The following is a 21,485-nucleotide window of genomic DNA, read 5'->3' as shown; positions in this document are numbered from 1 at the left end:
GGAACACCCATTGGAGCTGCAGGAGCCTGTAATGATGGGTTCAGGGACCTCTCTTGTGACCCCTCTGTCTGGGCTCTGCACTCACTGCTGTGCAGCCTGGGGCCCGTGGCTGACCCTCTCTGAGCCATCTTCCTGTCAGGGCCACTTCTCTCATTAGTTAATACAAGGATAGGCTTGGACCTGCTTTTCCCACTGTCACCCCAGAGCAGGGAAGCCTCCATGCTGTGCTCCCTCAGCACCTACCTTCTGAGCACACACCTGTCCCTGCTGAAATGCTTCCTGGGTCACCTCCCCATAGGAAGGTCAGCTCTGAGGGGACAGAGGCTGCAGGCTTCTTTGCCACTTAAAAGACAGTCACTGCTTAATAAATAGTGGCAACTGAGCAACTTTAGTAAAATGTGAAAGACAAGGATTTTGGAATGATTTGGGCAAATGTTCAACATTTAAGAATTTGGAAACATGGCCGGGCACGGTGGCTCACGCCTGTAATCCTAGCACTTTGGGAGGCCGAGATGGGTGGATCACAAGGTCAGGAGACTGAGACCATCCTGGCTAACATGGTGAAACCCTTTCTCTACTAAAAATACAAAAAAATTAGCTGGGCATGGTGGCGGGCGCCTGTAGTCCCAGCTACTCAGGAGGCTGAGGCAGGAGAATGGCATGAACCCAGGACGCGGAGCTTGCAGTGAGCCGAGATCGTGCCACTGCACTCCAGCCTGGGCAACAGAGCAAGACTCCATCTCAAAAAAAAAAAAAAAAAGAATTTGGAAACATATCCTTCCTGTTTGATGTTCAAAGGTCCTTTTTTGAAATTATGATGGTAGATATTTTATACATATATATGTATAATATCTACCATATATCTACATATCTATATCTGTCTATGTATAGAGAGATATATCTATATCTATCCATCTATCTATCTATCTATCTATCTATTTATCTATATTTTTTCCTCTCTCAACAAAATAAAAACACTTGGCAGTCCTCTGTTAGTCCCCAGATGCTCTCTGATACTTGCAAAGCCCATTAAATCCAAATCTAGAAACAAAGGATTGTTAAGATCCCTCTAGTCCAAAAGTTCTGAGATGCAAGAGACAAAGGAACCATCAAAGCTAATCTCATGATTCCCTGCATCCGACAACTGCACTGCCCTCAGCTGTGATGAAGCCTTGCCTGGCAGCTCTTCTGCCTTTCCCTAAATGCCCACCTCTTACCACCTAGAACTCCCCCACCTTCTCAGACTTTATCCATCCATCCATCCATCATCCACTCATCCATCATGCATAAGTCACCATCCATCAATCCATCATTCATCCATCCATCCATCATCATCATCCATTTATCCATCATGCATGATCTACCATCCATCAATTCATCCATCCGTCCATCCACCATCCAACATCCATCCATCTATCCATCCGTCTATGTGCCATCCATCAATCTATCATCCATCTATCCATCCACTGTCCATTGTCCATCCATCCAGCATCCATCAATATCATTCATCCATCCATCTATCCATCCATCCACCATCCATCATCATCCATCTATCCACCATCCCTCAATCCATCATCTATCCACCCACCCATCCATCTACCCACTATTCATCGCCGCTCCATCCCAGGCCTGCCTCAGAGCTCATGTTGTCAAGCCTTGCTGTGTGTCCTTGTCCTCTCTACTACCTCCCTTGTGAACTGTAAGCTCCCAAAAGCACGTGATTTAGCACAGTCCCAGGCAAAAAACCTAACACACACACCAGCAAAGCCTCCCACTAGAGATAGGGAAGGCTTCCCCTGGTTCATTCTCCCTACCAAGGCAAGGACTCTCTTCTCCTGAAAGGTTGTCATCCAACCTCTGTTTTATTTATCACCAGGACAGGAACTCCTTCAACTTTCAGAAAGCCTAGGTTGTTAGAAATTTTATCATATTGAGCAGCAGTCCACTTTCTGGAGGATTTTTTTTTCTTTTGATGGAGTCTCCCTCTGTTGCCAGGCTGGAGTGCAATGGCGTGACCTCGGCTCACTGCAACCTCCGCCTCCCAGGTTCAAGTGATTCTCCCACCTCAGCCTCTTAAGTAGCTGTGACTACAGGCGCACACCAACACGCTCCACTAATTTTCGTATTTTTAATAGAGACGGGGTTTTGCCATGTTGGCCAGGATGGTCTCGATCTCTTGACCTCATGATCTGCCCACCTCAGCCCCCGCAAAGTGCTGGGATTACAGCCGTGAGCCACCACGCCCAGCCTCTGGAGGATTTTTTGTCTGTGGTTCTTGAGAGTGAGCACCTTGCTTCTTATTCATCTCATATTCCTAGTTCAGCCCAGTGCCTGGCTCATTAGGGATTCTCAGATCCTGGATGGATGGTTGAATGGATGGATGGATGGATGATGGTTGGATGGTGGGTGGTGGATAGATGGATGAATGGATGATGGGTGGATGATGGATGAATGGTGATGGATAAATGGTGATGGATGGATTAGAGATGGATGGATGATGGGCAACAGATAGATGATGAATGGACAGACGATGAAGGGGATGATGGATGGATGATGGTTGAATGATGGATGGGTGATGAATTGATGATGATGGATGATGAATGAATGATGGGTGAATGGATGGATGAGTGATGGTAGATGGTGGATGATGGGTAATGGATGGACAATGGATGGATTGTGGATGGATGGATGGATGGATGGATGGATGGATGGTGGATGATGATGGATGATAGATGTATAGATAATGTATGGATATGGATGATGAATGGATGAATGGTGGATGATGGATGATATATGGATGATGGATAGATGTGGATGATGGATGGATGGATAATGAATGATGGATGGATGTAGATGACAGATGATGGATGATGGGTGGATGGATAGATGGGTGGTGGATGGTGGATGATGGTAGATGATAGATAATAGATATATGGAGGATAGATGGATGGATGGATGGTGAATGGATAGATGAATTGATAGGTGGATAGGTGGTAGGTGGTGGTAGATGATGGATGATAGGTAATGGATGGATGGATGGATGGATGGATGGATGGATGGATGGATGGATGGTGGATGATGCACGATAGATGAATGGATAGATGGAGGATGTAGATGATGGATGGATGAATGAACGAAAGGAAGGAAAGATAGATAATTGATACTTTGGATGAATTCAGTAAATAACTGCTAAATGAGATGACAACAAGTTTCTGGGAAAGATGGTTTTCCCAAGTGGAAGATACTTCCCTTACAGAACAATTTTGTTATGCGGTTTCCTTTCTTCTTCCTTTCTCTGACAACTGATTGCTGTGTTAGAATAAAAGTCTTGGGCCTGAATAGAGCAGGCCTTAGGTGACTCAAAAAATTCAACCAGGCTCCTTCCCAGGTGACTTGGCCAAATTGGCAGCATTTGTGTCTAAGCACCCTGCCTCCCAGTAGCCTGTGTCCCATTCCAGTGGGACCTCTGACAGTCCACTCTAATGAAGGCATTTTCCTGCTGACTGGGATGATTCCCTGGCCTTCTGGGATGGCTGGCACTTCCCACAGGCAAGATGCCTCTGTTTCACCCCCATAGATGCCTCTGTTGTGTCAACAAAAGCAGAAACCCCTGACAAAGGTGTTTGTGGCAGAGAACTTGGCTTCCGTGGAGGCTGGCTGCCAGGACTCCAGAGCCTGGACGTGAGCCCTGGCCTCAGGGGAGCCCTGAATCGGCTCCTCTGTAAACAGAGATGACTCTGGGCAGTGGTTCATAACCTGTGTGCTTCAAACGCCTGTGGAAATCTGATCAAAGCAATGTATTCTCTCTCCAGAACGACGCCCGTGCTCCCAGATATACCCCATCGTTTGTGCTATTTTGGGAGGGTAGTGAAAAGATTCCCCCTAGAACCTTGGGTGGAATCCATCCCATAGGCTTAAATCTCCTGTCACTGTGGCTGCCACTTGGACATTCTGGGGATCTTCCTTCTGTACGGTTTCAGGACATTTTTTAACTTTTTATTTATTTTATTTTATTATTTTTGTATCAGAGATGAGGTCTCATTCTGTCTCCCAGGCTGGAGTACAATGGTGTGAACACAGCTCACTACAGCCTTGAAGTCCTGGGCTCGAGCAATCCTCCTGCCTCAGCAGCCCGAGTAGCTAGGACTACAGATGCACGCCACCGTGTCCAGCTCATTTATGTTTATGTTTTTTTTTTTTTTAAGAAAGGGGGTCTTGCTATGTTGCCCAGGCTTAACTTTTTATTTTGAAATAACTTCAGACTTACATAAACATTGCAGGAGTGGCACTGAGAGCCCTGGGTCCCTTTGCCCAACCCTGTGGTACATAACCATGCCAATTGTTCAAAACTAAGTGTGTTCTATTCACCACACTCTGGACGTCACTCAGCTTTCCTTCATTTTTCTATCAAGATCCCTTTTCTGTCCCAGAACCCCTTCCTGGGTCCCTTGTCACTTTTGGTGATGCCATGCCTCTGGCTCCTCCGCTCCTCCCTGTCCCTCATGCCCCTGAGACCTCTGAGGAGCACAATTAGGCATTTTGCAGAACAGCCATCAATTTGGGTTGGTCTGATGTCTCCCGACAATTAGATGCAGGCTGTGCATTTTGGGCGAGAATACCTCGAAGGCTGTATGTGGCCTTCATGCATCATCCCTGGAGCCACATGGTATTGTGTGTCCCATTTCCGGCAAGGTTAACTCAGTCCCCAGCATAAGGTGGCATCTGCCAGACTTCTCCAGTGCACAATTGAGGCTTTTCCCATTGTGCTTGATAAACACTGTGAGCAGTTGTGGAACTGCTTGGAGACCTTGTGGCTTCAACTTTAATGCAGCCTCTCTTTGCCAGAACACAGGGTCTCATGCTTTTCTGGCCTGTGGTCTTTCAGCCTGCAGCTTCTACTTTGGCCTCGGATGAGGGTGTCTGTCCTGGGATCCAAGCCTCTCTGCAGAGACTTCTTGTCTTCAGTCTTCACCAGTAAATTGAAGGCCTGCACCAGGGTTTTCACACCTGGCAGGGAGCTCCACCTCCACACGTGATGGAAGGGAAAATCAAGGTTCAGCCAGCTGGTGACCAAACTGAGCAAGAATTAGCTCTTTTCTCTCCAAGTGGAAGCCCTGAGCACCACCTGCCCTTGCCCTTGAGTGTGTCTGGCTATTGGGACTGTTTGCCTGAGTTTTGATAAGCAGGGATCTCCAAGCCCTTGTTATGGGTAGGGCATGAGTGAGGCAGAGAGAGCCCTAGCCTCAGGCTCTGGTTCTCCTCTTATCAGAAGCTCAGGAGCAAGAGGGAGGGGCTGGCCTTGGAGACAGACTCCTGTAGTAGCCAGCCCACCAGGTGGGAAGGCAGGCTCAGCTGGAGTAGGGTATTCAGGGTGTGGGATGTCCAGGCCATTTGGGAGTGAGAGGGTCCAGCCAGGAGGGCAGGTGGAGCTGTGTGCCATGCGTGAGGCCAGGAGCACCCAGGACACTCCTCAACCCTGCCCTCTCAAGCTGCCCTGGAAGGGAAGCAGGGCAGATGGCAGGGGAGGGGTGCTGACTAGGGAGCGGACGACCTGAGGATGACAAGAAGAGGCCTCAGGCCTGGAGGCACAGAGAGGAAGTGCTCTGCATCCAGCCACACGTATATTCACTCAGGGGCAGTGGGTTCAGCAAAGGCCCCTCCAGGCCTGTCTGTGAACTGATCAGTTGTGTCAGGGAAGTAACATGGGGTGGCGGCTTCAAGTTTCCTGGAGAGGTGAGGAGGAGGTGGTTGCCTAGCTGCTCCCTGAGAAAGGAAAGAGCAGAAGTTGCATGATGGGCCTGGGTGACCATCTGCACCCAGGGGCAAGGGTGGGCCTGCTGTGGGTAGGCTCAGACTCTCCTGGTTCCCTGACTCAGCCCAGGGCTCCTGCCCTTCACTCTGGCCCCAGGAAATATCTATGGGCTGGGCCTTGTGCTCCAGATTGGAAATAAAAGGTATGCCAAACAGTTCCTGCCCCTAGGCAGCCAGGACTAGGGAGGGAGTCAGTGGGCAAATCTTCCTGGTTGGGGAGGGGCAGCCAGGTGTAGAGGACACCCAGTCCCTGGCCGCTCCCCTCAGAGCAGGCAGGGGCACAGCAGGTCCAACCTGAGCCAAGTAAGGAACTGGAAAGAGCCCAAGGGGAGGACAAAGGGCTGAGTGCGGCCTGAGGCCAGGGAGCGGCATTGAGGTCAGGAGAGGCGATAGATCCAGAGGGGGCCTGGCATGTTCAGATTGGCATTGGGCAAAGACCTCAGCCTGCAGAGAGTGTGTTGCGAGGGAGAGGTGTACATCTGTGTGTATGCATGTGTTTGCGTGTGGTGGGTTGTGGATGCATATGTGCATCCATGGGAGGTGTGCATGTGTGTGGTGTGTATGGTGTGCATGCATGCATATGTATATGTGTGCGCGTGTATGGTGTGGATGCATGCATATGTATATGTGTGCGCATGTGTGTGTGTGTGCACATGCATGGGGCATGCATGTGGGGGAGTGTGCATGTATGTGCGTGTGTATTCATGTATGTGTATGTGTTGTGTGGTGTGTGTGTATTTGTGTGTGTGCATGTATGTGTGGTGGGGTGTGTATATGTGGGGGGTGTGCATGCATGTGTGTGCATGTGTATGGTATGTGTGGTATGCCTGCATGGTGTGCATGTGTGTGTGGGATGTGCATGTATGTGAGTGCACGTGTATGCTGTGCTTGCATGCATGTGTATATGTGTTCATGCATGTAGTGGGGTGTGCATGTGTGCTTAGGTATGTGGTGGGGTGTGCATGTGTGTGCATGTATGATGTGTGCATGTGTTTGGTGTGCATGCCTATATGTGTGTGTTTGCATGTGTGCGTGCATGTGCATCAGGTGGGGTGTGCATGCGTGTATGGTATGCATGGGTCTGTGTGTGCGTGCATCTGTGCATGTGGCTGTGCATGCATGTGGTGGAAGGAGGAAGCTGGAAGCTGGGGCCTCCTAGGGGCCTCTTCATGGCAAGGTGGGAGATGGACCCACAGATAAGAACCAGGAGGGGCAAATTGGCTGAGAGGCCCACCTGGGAAGGCCACCTGGGAAGGCCAGAATAGCTTGGGCAACTGGGGCTGTTTCAGGACTGGACAGTCTCTGACCAGCAAGCAGAGCCCTTCCTGAGCTGGTGGTGGGAAGTGGATACAGAAGAAATGGAGAGTTTTCTTCTGGGCTTGTGGCTGGATGCAGTGGGTGTCCAGGCCTGACTTGGACAGGGCCCTAGGGAGGGGATGGGGCTGCTGGGACCTGCCATCAGGGAGCTGTTGGTCAATCCACAGAAGAGTCAACCAAAGCAGGCCCAAAGGTTTCAGGGGGCTTTGCTAGCAGCCAGGGGGGACGGGGGACGCCAGTGCAAAGCCACAGCCTCGAATACCTTCTACTTTGTATGTTCTTGGTACGGGAGCAAACGTGCGTTCTTCTGTGCTGGTTGTGTGTGGATGTGTGTTGGGCTGTGTGGGAACGTCTGAGTGTGTGCACACTCACTCATGCCTTTCTGTCCCTGCCGGCCTGGGCTCAAGGACATCACAAGCCCCAGGGGCTGCTCTCTCAGTCCTCTCCTAGGCAGCCTGAAACCACATGCCTGTGTTCCTGAGTTACGCCATTCTTGCAATGCTATAAAGAAACACTTGAGTCTGGCAATTTATAAGAAAAGATGTTTAATTGGCTCACGGCACTGCAGGCTGCACAGGAAGTGTGGCTCTTGCTTTTGCTTCTAGGAGGCTAGGAAGCTTTCAATCATGGCGGAAGGCAAAGGGGGAGCAGGCGTGTCACATGGTGAGAGCAGGAGCGGGAGAGAGTGTGGGGGAGGAGGTGCCACACACTTTTAAACAACAAGATCTTGCAAGAACTCACTTGTAATCTCGACGATAGCACTAAGCCATGGGACCCACCCCCCATGACCCAGTCACCTCTACCAGGCCCCACCGCAGCCCTGGATATCACACTTTAACATGAGATCTGGGCGGGGACAAATATCCAGACTACATCAGCCCCATCCACCGGAGGATGAAAGCTCTCTGGATATCCAGGTGTCAGAGGAGGTCACAGCCCCCTATGATGACTCTGTTGTGACCCTGAGGGGACCATTGCGGGCCTTTACCAAGGAGGAGCAGGGGGACACAGTGGGACACAGCCCTGTATCCCCCGCCTTGATCCATGGGAGGACCCTGGCTCCAGGAGAACCTCAGGCTTCCTTCTGTCCCCATCGAGAGGGCCCATCAGAGCTCCCTTCTCCCTCCTGCTCTCCCAGGGCCTCGAGGGGAGAGAGAAGGTCAGAGCCAAGGAAAGGTGGGGGCTCAGGACCCTCCCACAACAGAAGCAGAGACACGCAGGAACCTGTCCCAGAACACACCCAGCCCCCTGAGGCCAGGCCGAGGCTCAGGGGCTCCAAAGCTCGGGTGTCTTCTTGCTAGGTCTGTAAGATCCCTGCCCAGTAGCAGGTCGGGCTCTTTCCTGGTTGGCTCCCTGTTGCCTCCCCAGCTCAGACTGCAATGCTTGGCAAACAGCAGGCACTCTGTTCCTCACCTGTGTCGGAGGGTGGGTCCAAAGTGAGTGCCTGTCTTTTTTTTATTTTGTTTTTTTGAGACAGGTTCTCACTCTGTTGCCCAGGCTGGGGTGCAGTGGTGTAATCATACCTCACTGCAGCCTCGAACTCTTGAACTCAAGTGATCTTCCTGCCTCAGCCTCCTGAGTAGCTGGGATTATAGGCCCCCAGCCTTTTATCAATGAAAACAGGGCCTGGCCAGGCCCACCCCTCTCCTCGTGCCCTTGCAGAAGTGTCTGCATACACCCACCCCCAAGACACGGCTCATTCTTTCAACTTGTCTGGGGAAGCCTGGCTGGGGGTCTGGCCTTTGCAAAGCCCACACCACCCCTCATTCCCAGCCCTCTGATCCTAGCCTCCAGAGCTTTCTCCTAAATTCCAGCCCTCCCCAACCACCCTTCTGCACAAGCAATGCCACTTCCCCAACTCAGCCTCTATTTCCCTTTTTGGGGAAGAAGGAAGCTGTGTACAAGGACCCAGGCAGCTCCAATGTCAGCAGCGGCAGACACCCTGCAGCCTTCCAAGCTGTAGGCAGGGGCATTTGGGTCACTGGGGCTGGCCCTGGGGAGGCAGGCGCTGGAGGCCACTGGTCTTGAGAAGATTCCAGAAGAGGTGGCCCTACGGCTCAGCCATGCAAGTGCCAGTGCTTGGGGTGGAGGAAGGAAATGGCAAGAGGCACAGCAGAGGTGGGCGTGTGCGGGGTGGAGCCACACTCTGGGGTCTGCACCCCAGGCTGTCTGGGCAGCAGAAGGAAGTGGCTCTTGTCTGGTTTTACCTGTCTTCATTCAGTTGTATGATTATTTTGAGATCCTTCATGCTATTTTTCTTGTTATTCCTAAATTAAATGCTGTTATGGACTTGCCACTGTTTTTTAACCATCCCTGTTGATGGACATTGGGGTACTTCCAGTTTATGGCTTGTGTGAACATTTGCTTACAAGTCTGTGCACAGACACAGGTTTCCTCTGGGGCAAGCCTAACGGCTGGTGTACATTTACCCTTGAAGACACTGCCAAAGTGCCTTCCAAGAGGATTGCACCTTTCCCCTCCATCCAGCTGTGAATAAGGGTCAGGGTCTGATTTCTCCACATCCTTGCCAACACTTGCTACTCTTTGACCCTTTGATTGCAGCTGTCCCCGTAGGTGTGAGGCAACCCCTCATTGGGTTTTTTGATTTGCATATCCCCAGGATGGGTGATGTCGACGATCTTTCCAGGTACATGCTGGCCTTCCTTGTGCCTTTTTTTTAAAGACAGGGTCTTGCTCTATCACCCAGGCTGGAGTGTGATCATAGCAGCCTCAAACTCCTGGGCTCTAGCAATCCTCCCACCTCCACTTCCTGAATAGCTGGGACTACAGGCGCACACCACTGCACCTTGCTAATTTTTAAATATTCTTGTAGAGATGGGGTCTCGCTACATTGCCAAGGCTGGTCTCAAACTCCTGGGCTCAAGCAATCCTCCCACCTCCGCCTCCCAAAGGGCTGGGATTACAGGTATAAGCCACCTTGCCCAGCTGTTTGTTTTTTGAGACAGGGCTGGAATGCAGTGGTGCTATCATGGCTCACTGCAGCCTCAACTTCCTGGGCTCAAGTGATCCTCCCGCCTCAGCCTCCCAAGTAGCTGGGGCCACACCCAGTTAATATTTTTAATTTTTGTAGAGATGGGGTCTTGCTATGTTGAAAAGGCTGTCCTGGTCTCAAGCAGTCCTTCTACCATATCCTCTCAAAGTGCTGGGATTACAGGCATGAGCCACTGTACCTAGCCAAAGTTGATTGTTAAAAAGAGCCTGGTACCAACCTCCCCTCTCTCTGGCTTCTGTCACCATGTAATTTCTTGCACACACTGGTTCCCCTTTACCCGCCTCCCCCCACCCCACTTTCCCTTCTGCCACAAGTAGAAACAGCCTGAGGCCCTTGCCAGAGGCAGTTGCTGGAGCCATACTTCTGTGTAGCCTGTAGATCCGTGAACCAAGTAAGCCTCTTTGCCTTATACACCACCCAACCTCAGGAGTTCCTTTACAGCAATGCAAATGGGCTAAGACCCCTGCCCTGCCCAAGGCGGTCCTTTGAGCTGAGCCCTGTTAACCCTGCATCTCTCCTTTCTCTACAGCTACGAGGGAGTCAGCCTTTGTCCACGCCATTGCCTCAGCTGGTGTGGCCTTTGCGGTGACACGCTCATGTGCAGAGGGCACGGCCACCATCTGTGGCTGCAGCAGCCGCCACCAGGGCTCACCAGGCAAGGGCTGGAAGTGGGGTGGCTGTAGCGAGGACATCGAGTTTGGTGGGATGGTGTCTCGGGAGTTCGCCGACGCCCGGGAGAACCGGCCAGATGCCCGCTCAGCCATGAACCGCCACAACAATGAGGCTGGGCGCCAGGTAGGTTCACTGCCTGCAAGGGTGCTTGGGAAAAAGGAGCCTCTTCAACAGGGTGTGTGCCCTGGTTCCTTGGGGCATATGGCAGGATGGTGGCCAGGCTGAGGGTCTTCTCAACTCCTGCCTGGGGTGTGCAAAGCTTAGCACCATCCAGCTGCACCACAGCATCCAGTGCGCTCCTGGGGATGGCGAGCCCACGTGTGGACTGGGGTAGCCAAGAAGGAGGGAGGAGGCAAAGGCCTGGTCAACAGGAGCCCCTGCAGAGCCCAGGGTTGGAGACAGCCAGGCAGCCACAGAGATGGGGAGGAATTCTGCAATGAGGAAATGCACACAAGGTGACGCGATGTTAAGGACATTTGGCAGTAATTTAGGGGGAGGGAGGCTGGGAGAGCCTCCCAGGCAGCCTGGAGGTGAAAGACGACAAGCGACTTAGTCTGGGCAGAGTACAGAGTATAATGGAAAAAAGAACATCTTGCTGTGGAGAGGCCAACCCAGACCAAGCCGTGTAAAGCTTCGTAAGCCTGTGTCTTAGTCTGTCTGTGCAGCTACAACAAAATACCTTAGACTGGATAATTTATAAACAATGGAAGTTTAGTACTCACAGTTCTGGAGACTGGGAAGTTCAAAGTCATGGTACCAGCAGATTCCTTGTCCAGTGAGGGCCTGCTCCTCATGGATGATGCCTTCTGTGTCCTTACTCAGGGTGTGGATCTCTCTGGGGTTACTTTTATAAGGGCACTGTTTTAGGCCATTCTTGCATTGCTACCCAAGACTGGGTAATTTATAAAGACGAGAGGTTTAATTGGCTCACAGATCTGCAGGCTGCACAAGCTTGGTAACAGCATCTGCTCAGCTTCTTGGGAGGCCTCAGGGAGATTTTACACATGGCAGAAGGTGGAGTGGTAGCAGGCACGTCACATGGGCCAGAGCAGAAGCAAGGAAGACAGAGTGGGGGCGAGGTCGCCACACACAGATCTTGTGTGAACTCACTCACTATCATGAGGACAGCACCAAGCCATTCATGATGGATCTGCCCCTATAACCCAAACACCTCCTGCCAGGTCCCACGCCCAACACTGGGGATTACACTTCAACATGAAATTTGGAGGGGACACAGATCCAAACCATATCAGGCACGAATCCCATTCACGATGTTCCACCCTCATGACTTGACTTGATCACCTTCTAAAGGCTCTACCTCTTAATGCTGTCACCTTGAGGGTAAAGATTTCTTTTTTGGGGGGGTGGGGACACACAGTCTCGCTGGAGTAGTGGCATCATCTCAGTTCACTGCAGCCTCCATGTTCTGGGTTCAAGCGATTCTCCTGCCTCAGCCTTCTGAGTAGCTGGGACTGTAGGCGCATGCCATCACACCCAGCTAATTTTTGTATTTTTGGTGGAGATGGGGTTTACCATGTTGGCCAGGCTGGTCTTGAGTTTTTGACCTCAAGTGATCCACCCACCTCGGCCTCCCAAAGTGCTGTGATTACAGGTGTGAGCCACTGTGCCCAGCCGAGGGTAAAGATTTTAACCCACGAATTTTTGAGGAACACAAACATTCAGACCACAGCAGCTTGTTAGAAAGGACTTGGTCAGAAGATTAGTGGATTACCAAGAGAGGAAATATGGCTGATGGTCAGTGACGGGTATAAGGACCAAGTGGCATCCACAGGATTTAGCAACATGAAGATGGCAGCTGGCCTTGGCTGTAGAATCAGGGGATCACACAGGGGTGAAGAGTGAACAGGGGATATTCACCTTTTAACAGTGAGGAACTAGATAACTCAGACTAATCTTCCTACGGAAGACAACTTCAGATGCAGGATGAACTATAAAAAGCACCCTGTTAAAAGTGTGGAGTCCCCATAATTACACGATTCATGATAGATGAGGCAGTGCAGTGCCATGGGAGGAATGTGCTTTTCAATAAATGGTGCTCAGTCAACTGGGTGGTGTTATGGTCTGGATGTGTCTCCCAAAATTCATATATTGTAAGTGTGATCCCCAGTGCAACAGTCTGGAGAGGGGGCACCTAATAAGAGGTGTTTAGGTCATGAGGGCCTTGCCCTCATGAAGGGACCAATGCTGCCGTAAAAGGGCTTGCAGAAGAGGATGTCTCTCTCTCTCTCTCTCTCTCTCTCTCTCTCTCACCTTCCTGCCATATGAGGACATGATGTTCCTCCCTTCTGGAGGACGTGGCATTCATTCAGGGTGCCCTCTTGGAAGTAGATAAACCAAGCCGTAACCTGCCAGCACCTTCATCTTAGATTTCCCAGCCTCCCAAACCATGAAAGAATACATTTATGAATTACTCAGTCTCAGGTGTTATGTTGTAGCAATACAGCATTGACTAAGACAGATAGCAACATGGAAAAAACATAACCCTGGCTTGCTACCTCACATCATCTGTAAAAATCAATTATAAATCCCAGTGGGAAAGGTAAAACAATGAAACTTTTACAAGAAAATATATAATATCTTTGTGATCTTAAGAGTAGGCAAAGGCGTCTTAAACAGTCCAAAAAACACTCACATTGAAAGAGAAGTGGAATAACAGACTATATTCAAATTAAGAAACTTCATCCATAAAAACACACCACTATGGGATTGAAAAGGCAACCCATAGAGGAGGACACATTCACATACATACATCCACATTCACATGTGCAGCAAATGTAGAGAAGCTACAGTAGGAAAATAACTCTGCAGACTAAGAAGAAAAAGATAGACAAACCAATGGGAAAATTGGCCAAAAAATTAAAAGCCATGTTATGAAAGAAAATATAGAAATTCTAGCACCTACACAAAAGGTGCTCAATGTTATGAGTCATCAAGAAAATGCTGTGAGAATCTATGTCCTGGAAAGACAGAGAGGAGGATGGGGGTTTCTGAGACACTGGTGTTCTGGGGCAGGTAATTTGTAAAATTTTGTATATTTTGCACTTATGACACATATACTTTTTTGTATGTCTATTATACTTCCATAAAATGATTTTTAAGTGTCAAATAACTGACCATTTAGTGAGGAATTAACAGCCCCTGATCCAAGAGAAAATCCCAAGCCTGGTACCTGGGGTAGCTTTTGTCTAGGGTCCATTTGCTGACCTGGAAGAGACTACAGAGGTTGCACTGCATTTCCAGCAGACTCACAGAGCTAAGGGGCCCACCAAGGGTGGGATCTCTGGTAAATCCTTCCTCAGTGTAGGCTGTGACCCTGAAGAGCAAAGCCAAGCCAGAAGTAGTCTTGCCCTGTGCACATGGGCAGACTAGAAATCTCTCAAAACCTGAACTTGGATTAAGGTAATCCCAAATTGCTGGTACTCCCATACACTGGAAAAAGCAGACAAAATCCTCTTTGGAGAAGGACGATATCCCTCCTCTAAGCCTATAAATGTTTCGATAATAATTTTTTAGAAAACACAATGTTGGCTGGGCGCAGTGGCTCATGCCTGTAATCCCAGCACTTTAAGAGGCCGAGGCGGGCGGATCATGAGGTCAGGAGATTGAGACCATCCTGGCTAACATGGTGAAACCCCGTCTCTAATACAAAAAATTAGCCGGGCATGGTGGCGGGCGCCTGTAGTCCCAGCTACTCGGGAGGCTGAGGCAGGAGAATGGCGTGAACCCAGGAGGCAGAGCTTGCAGTGAGCCAAGATCATGCCACTGCACTCCAACCTGGGTGACAAAGCAAGACTCTGCCTCCAAAAAAAAAAAAAGAAAACACAATGTCCAGCACACAATCAAAGATAATCTATCACATGATCTGATGATACAATGAGTTTAATCAGAAAAAAAAAAAAAAACAGAAACAAGTACACAGGAAATTCAGATACTGGAATTATTAGACACAGACTTTGAGGGGGAAAATGCTGGAATTATTAGACACAGACTTTGAGGGGGAAAATGCTTACTTAGGTTCCCAAGGCTAAAACACAAGTGTGAACATTGCAGCAGGAAACTAGAAACTATAAAAAGAATATAATAGGCCGGGCATGGCGGCTCACACCTGTGATCCCAGCACTTTGGGAGGCCAAGGCAGGTGGATCACCTGAGGTCAGGAGTTCAAGACCAGCCTGACCAACATGGAGAATCCCCATCTCTACTAAAAATACAAAATTAGCTGGGTGTGGTAGTGTATGCCTGTAATCCCAGCTACTTGGGAGGCTGAGCCAAGAGAATCACTTGAATCCAGGAGGCAGAGGTTGCGGTGAGCCGAGAGTGTACCATTACACTCCAGCCTGGGCAACAAGAGCGAAACTCCGTCTCAAAAAAATAATAATAATAGATTTGGAAAAGAATTACATATAAATTGCAGAACAAATAAAGACTTCCAGTTAAAGATGAGAAGCTGAACACTTCCGTCTGCACTCTCCTGGAACCCACTAAAATAACAATAAATTAATTTTAAAATAAATAGATATGTAGAGATAAATATAAATAAAATATAAATAGATATAAGTAGAGACAGGTAATAGTAGATATAGATGACAGATATAAATGGATATAAATAGTGCATAGAGATTATACATAGATATACATGCTAATATAGATAGATAGGATGTATGGATAAATAGATTAGATAGATGGATGAATAGATAGAGATGGATACTCGTGAGAATACAGAAAATAAAGAGGAAACAATGCTAACAAAACTTTGAAAGCTAAAAGCAGATAGATGAATACTCAAGCGGACCCAAGAAAACTGAGTCTTAAGCCAGTAGAGGAGAAATTTGAGAACCAGTCTAGGAATTCCCAGTATCTGATATCTTGATAAGTTGAGATAAATATGGGACTGAAAACAGGAAGATTGGTTGAAAGGTGATTTTCAGAGTACTTTATAGCCCACTCACTCCACTACCCAACTCTTTGTAGCCAAGCAGCAGCCTCTCCTTTCCCTGTGGCTGAAGTCTGGAGGTTTGTTTTCTGCAAAGCAGAGGTCTCTGATCTGAGGGACGCCATGCACATCTCAGAGTAAAGCTTCCAAAGTGAAAATTTTCTCTCTACATATGGAAGTTCATGCCTTTCTCTCTCCTCCTGATTTCCTAATGCTAGCTGTGAACCCTAGTTATCCTCCAGGCAAGAGGATGGAAGATTCTGCTCTGGGGACTCTGACCAACTCAAAAGAGACTTCAAGACAGTGACTTGTGGAAGGTCCCAATGAAGCAATGCAGCTAGATCACTCTATAGAGAGGACCAAGGCTGACAAGTCTCTCCCATGTACAGGAACTTCCAATAAGATTTTTAGTGTCCCATGTTTAAATATGAGCAGACAGCCAAGGATCATCAGACCTCTAAGGAAGGCCTCTAACAACAACAATGGCAGAGTCCAAAACAAACAAACTCAAACAAAATTTATGGGAAAGAGACATTGTAAAGAGAGATGAAACTTCAAAGGATGATCATTAATATCCCCAAAGAGATAAAACACTATATCCATGAAATTGGAACAGGATGGTAATTTTAAACATTCAAGTTACAAAAGAGCTCTTAGAAATTAAAAATATGATAACAGAAGCAAAAATCTTCAAATTGAAAGATAGTTGAGACACCCTCCCACAAGACAGAAAAAAAAAAAAAAGAGAGAGAGAGAGAGAGATTAAGAGCAAGGAGAAGATTTGGAGGATCTGTCCAAGAAAGACAGTGACAAACAAAAAGAGGAGGCAGTCAGCAAAGAAACAAGGCAGGAAGCTTCCTCACAACTGTGGAGCACAGGTTTCAGACCAAACAGGCCCACGAAGTGACTAGAACAACAGAAGAAAAAGATCTACTTCAAGACACACTGTTGTGAAGTTCAGAGCCTACCACATAGAACAGTCCTCCAAGCTGCCAAGGAGAATCTTTGGGCTTTAGAATCAGGAATCAAACTAGTACCAGAATTTTCAGGAGCAATAATGACAGCTAGAAGAAAACAGAGTAATAATACTTTTGAATTCCAAGATGTAAAAATGAATTTTAAGCGAAGAATTCACTTCCCAGAAAAACTATCAATTAAATGGGATAGTAGAAAAGATTGTTTTTAGACATGGACATTCCAAAAAATTTACAAGATCTTTTCTGGGAAAAAAAATATCTGCAAGAAGATGAAATTGATAGAATAGCTGATGTGTTTGGACATTTTGAAGAGAATATTTAAATAAGTAAGGGAGAATTTGAGGCTGAATCAGTTACAGGTACATTGATAATACCAACTACAAAAAGTCATTGAGGAAAAGAAGTCATCATGATGTAGGACACTTAAAGTTGTCCCAATACCACCAGCAGTGAATACTGATGTGAAATTAAGCTAGTTTTTAGGGCAGGAGTGGTTGGTGGTTGGGAAGTGTACATCAGTATGGTGGAGTAAGGAGAGAAAACTAACTGCCATCCACCATGGCGAGAGGCCAATAAACAACGCCTAATGCTGAAAAATCAAGAGGTGTCAAGATAAGTGTGTTATTAGAGTTGTAAACATTGCAAGGGGCTGCATGTAGGACCAGAATTCCTGTTTATCTAAACAGGTCTTGGAAACTGTTGGACTCTCTAAAGTATGCACCTATGTAACTTTGATCCAACATAAAACTAAAACAAAAGAGGAAATAAAATGGATATTAGATAAACTAGACTGGGCAGGGCGGGGCATATGTTACTCTGCAGATGCCCATAGGAAACAGTCAATATCAGAGGGAGGAGTTCAAGAAAGAGCCAGAAGGGGATGAGGAGGAGGCAAGATTGGGACCCAGAGCCCAGTTGAAGCCTTAGATTAGAACTGTCCAATAGAAGTAGAATGGGAGCCACAAATGGCTCATGGATTATTATAATTTGTCCCACAAATGACACAAAGATCATTATAAATTTTCTAGTAGCCACATTTAAAGAGTAAACAGGTAAAACAAGCTTTTTGGTTTTGGTTTTGGTTTGGTTTGGTTTGGTTTGGTTTGGTTTGAGACGGACTCTGTCCTGTAGCCCAGGCTGGAGTGCAGTGGTGCAGTCTCTGCTCACTGCTACCTCCCCCTCCTGGCTCAAGCAATTCTGCCTCTGCCTCCCAAGTAGCTGGGACCACAGGCGCCCGCCACCACACCTGGCTAATTTTTGTATTTTTAGTAGACACGGGGCTTCGCCTCAAGTGATCCACCCGCCTCAGCCTCCCAAAGTGCTGGGATTACAGGCATGAGTCACCCTGCCCGGCCAGAAACAAATTTTAATACTAAATTTTATTTAACTCAGGATAGCCGACATGCTATCATTTCAATAATGTAGTCAGTATTAAAATTATGAATGAGCTGTTTCCCATCCTTTTTGTACACTAAGTCTTGGGAATCCAGCATGCAGTTGGCACTTATAGTACTTCTGAATTTGCACTGCCATGCCTCACAGGCTCCTGTCTGGCCAGTGGCTGCCACAGTGCAGTGCCACCTAGACTGTCTGATGTTCACATGCCCCTTTACACTCACCCCCACCCCTTCCCCAGAGAAAGAAGGGAAAAGAAGCTGAGTTCTCCACTGCCCCTAGGAGAAACCATTTGCTCCTCAGCCAGGTCCTGCCCCATCCCCTCAGATAAGGACGTCCCCTTACGTCCCAACATTGCCTTCCTCTTCCTCTGTAGTACCCATACAGTGACCAGCTTCTTCGGCCACTCATTACTCATGCTCAGGACTCCTGCCTTTCCACCAGGCCGTATACACCTCCTCTGGGCAGCGTGCCTGGGTCCTCAGGGTCAGAAGGAACGCCTATCCCCCTGCATCCCTGCACTATGACTGCCGTGGCTCTTCGTGTATGGCATCCCACGCTGCAACTCTGTCCTTCCTTCACTCCACCCTAGACAGTGTAGAAGTACTCAGCTAGGAGACGGGGACAGGGGAGTCCCCCAAGCCCTGACCTGGGAAGGCTTGGGTCTGGCAAGGGAGCAGGCACCAGTATCTGCACCATAGGAAGGGGGTGGCCCTGGGGCCCTGTCTGGGAGTCTGCTCCCTCTGCCCGGGGACTTTATGGAGCAGGTGGGCTGCGGGCGACATGTAATGCTGTTTCCTCGGGGAGACGCACCAGGGGGCCGCCCTGACGCTGGCTCCTGCGCGTGCCCCGCAGGCCATTGCCAGCCACATGCACCTCAAGTGCAAGTGCCACGGGCTGTCGGGCAGCTGCGAGGTGAAGACATGCTGGTGGTCGCAACCCGACTTCCGCGCCATCGGTGACTTCCTCAAGGACAAGTACGACAGCGCCTCGGAGATGGTGGTGGAGAAGCACCGGGAGTCCCGCGGATGGGTGGAGACCCTGCGGCCGCGCTACACCTACTTCAAGGTGCCCACGGAGCGTGACCTGGTCTACTACGAGGCCTCGCCCAACTTCTGCGAGCCCAACCCCGAGACAGGTTCCTTCGGCACGCGCGACCGGACCTGCAACGTCAGCTCGCACGGCATCGACGGCTGCGACCTGCTGTGCTGCGGCCGCGGCCACAACGCGAGAGCGGAGCGGCGCCGGGAGAAGTGCCGCTGCGTGTTCCACTGGTGCTGCTACGTCAGCTGCCAGGAGTGCACGCGCGTCTACGACGTGCACACCTGCAAGTAGGCACCGGCCGCGGGTCCCCCTGGACGGGGCGGGCCCTGCCTGGGGGTGGGCTTTTCCCTGGGTGGGGCAGGACTCTCACCTAAAAGGGGCAGTACTCCTCCCTGGGGGCGGGACTCCTCCCTGGGGGTGGAGCTCCTACCTGGGGGCAGAACTCCTACCTAAAGGCAGGGCTCCTCGCTGGAGTCAATGTCTCCTCTCTGGTGGCTGGGCTCCTCCTGAATGAGGCGGAGCTCCAGGATGGGGAGGGGCTTTGCGTAGGCTTCTCCCTGGAGACTGGGCTCCCCAGGACAGAGGCGGAGCTACATGGTGGGCGGAGCTACATGGTGGGCGGAGCTTCTCCTGGGTGGGACAGAGCTTTTCCTGCGAGGGCGTGGCTCTGGGTGGACGGGGCACTAGGTAGGCTTCTACCTGCAGGTGGGGCTCCACCTGAAGGAGGCGGGGTTCTAGGATGGGGCAGGGCTCTGGGGTAGGCTCCTCCCTGGGGGCGGAGCTCCTCCTTAGGAGTAGGGTTTCATGGTGGATGGGGCTTCTGCCTGGATGGGGCAGAGCTTCTCCTGACCAGGGCAGGGCCCCTTCCATGCGGACTGTGGCCCTGGGTGGGCGTGGCCTGCATAGGCTCCTTCCTGTGGGTGGAGCTCCTCTGGGACAAGGCTCCGATGGGGCGGGGCTTCTCTCCGCGGGTGGGACTTCCCTGGGAACCGCCCAGGAATCCGGGATCCAGAGCAGGGAATTCAGCCCACTAGCCCCCTCCTCCCCAGTCCCCTGTAAGGTTCCATCTACCCCTGTGTCTAGTTGGGAAGGTTCCATGAAGCGAGTCGGGTCCCCAACCCGTGCCCCTGGGATCCTAGGGCTCCTCTCCAAGCGCCTGGTTTTGGAATGCTCCAGGCGCGCCGACGCCTGTGCCACCCCTTCCTCTGCCTGGGGGTTTGACCACCCACCTGACCAGGAACCCTACTGGGGAAAGCCTGAAGCGCCTCCCAGCCCCCAACCCCAAGACCAAGCTCGGTCCTGGGAGAGGACCGGGGCTTCGCGGAGGCAAGTGACTGAGGCCCTCCCAAAGAGGTCCGCCCTGCCCAGGCTACCACACCGTCAGGTCCTCCTCCTAGGGAGCCGGCCTGCTGCGCCCCAGGCCCCGCCCGTCTCTGCGCTACTCAGCTGCGCCCTCTTCTTTGCAGCTGCCCAGCCCCTCCTCCCTGCCCTCGGGTCTCCCCACTTGCACTCCATCCAGCCACAGGAGAGATAGAAGCCTCTCGTCCCGTCCCTCCCTTTCCTCCGCCTGTCCACAGCCCCTTATAAGATAAAGGTAGGAAGAGGGGTCCAGTCCCCCCAGGCTGCCCAGAACTGCTGGTCTCATTTGGGGGTTGTTCGGGAGGTTTGGGGGGTATCACCCCCCCTACCCCACTGTGCTGCTCGCGAAGGTCCCACAGCCCTGAGATGGGCCGGCCCCCTTCCTGGCCTCTCATGGCGGGACTGGAGCAAAGGTCCGCTTTCCTGGAGCCAATGGCCTGGCCCCGGAATGAATACGAGGCCGCTGAACCCACCCGGCCCATATCCCTGATTGCCCCATGGTCAGCGCCCCTCAGCCTCTGCCACTGTGAACCGGCTCCCACCCTCAAGGTGCGAGGAGGAGACGCGGCCAGGCGGGGCGCCCCAAGAGCCCAGAAGAGGGGACACCGCCATCCTCTGCCTCAAATTCTGCGTTTTGGTTTTAATGTTATATCTGATGCTGCTATATCCACTGTCCACTGGAGTTAGACGAATAGATGTGTTGTGTTTTTTTTTTTTCCTTTTCTTTCTATGAAAGAAATTATTTTAGTCATAGCTTGTGAGTTTCAAACAATGGGAAAAGCGAAAAAACAGAAACAAGCCATTAAGGCTGTGGTCTGGGCTGGATTTTTGGTGGTGGGTCAGCACAATGTTGGGAGAGTTGAGAAGATGCCTACTCAGGATCTCAGGGCCTGGGTCCAGGGGCAGGGGGATGCCCCAAGGCCATGATGGGTAGGGGACCTCC

The 21,485-nt window shown here is 50.3% G+C and overlaps 1 protein-coding gene across 1 annotated transcript in view; it reads left to right on the top strand.

Moving 5' to 3' along the window:
• The window catches only part of WNT3A (wingless-type MMTV integration site family, member 3A), a 47,767-nt gene extending 26,533 nt beyond the window's left edge, over positions 1 to 21,234 (top strand). Inside the window, exons 6-7 of the mRNA XM_011965745.1 lie at positions 10,671 to 10,936; positions 18,995 to 21,234. Coding sequence (XP_011821135.1) covers positions 10,671 to 10,936; positions 18,995 to 19,474 — 746 coding nt within the window. The 3' untranslated portion in view covers positions 19,475 to 21,234. The remainder of the gene's footprint in view (positions 1 to 10,670; positions 10,937 to 18,994) is intronic.
• The last annotated feature ends 251 nt before the right edge of the window (positions 21,235 to 21,485 follow it).

Source organism: Mandrillus leucophaeus, unplaced genomic scaffold (assembly GCF_000951045.1).
Source record: "Mandrillus leucophaeus isolate KB7577 unplaced genomic scaffold, Mleu.le_1.0 Scaffold734, whole genome shotgun sequence".
NCBI classification, from domain to species: Eukaryota; Metazoa; Chordata; class Mammalia; order Primates; family Cercopithecidae; genus Mandrillus; species Mandrillus leucophaeus.
The sequence above is the reverse complement of the archived record's forward strand: the minus strand, read 5'-3'. Positions and strand labels throughout refer to the sequence as shown.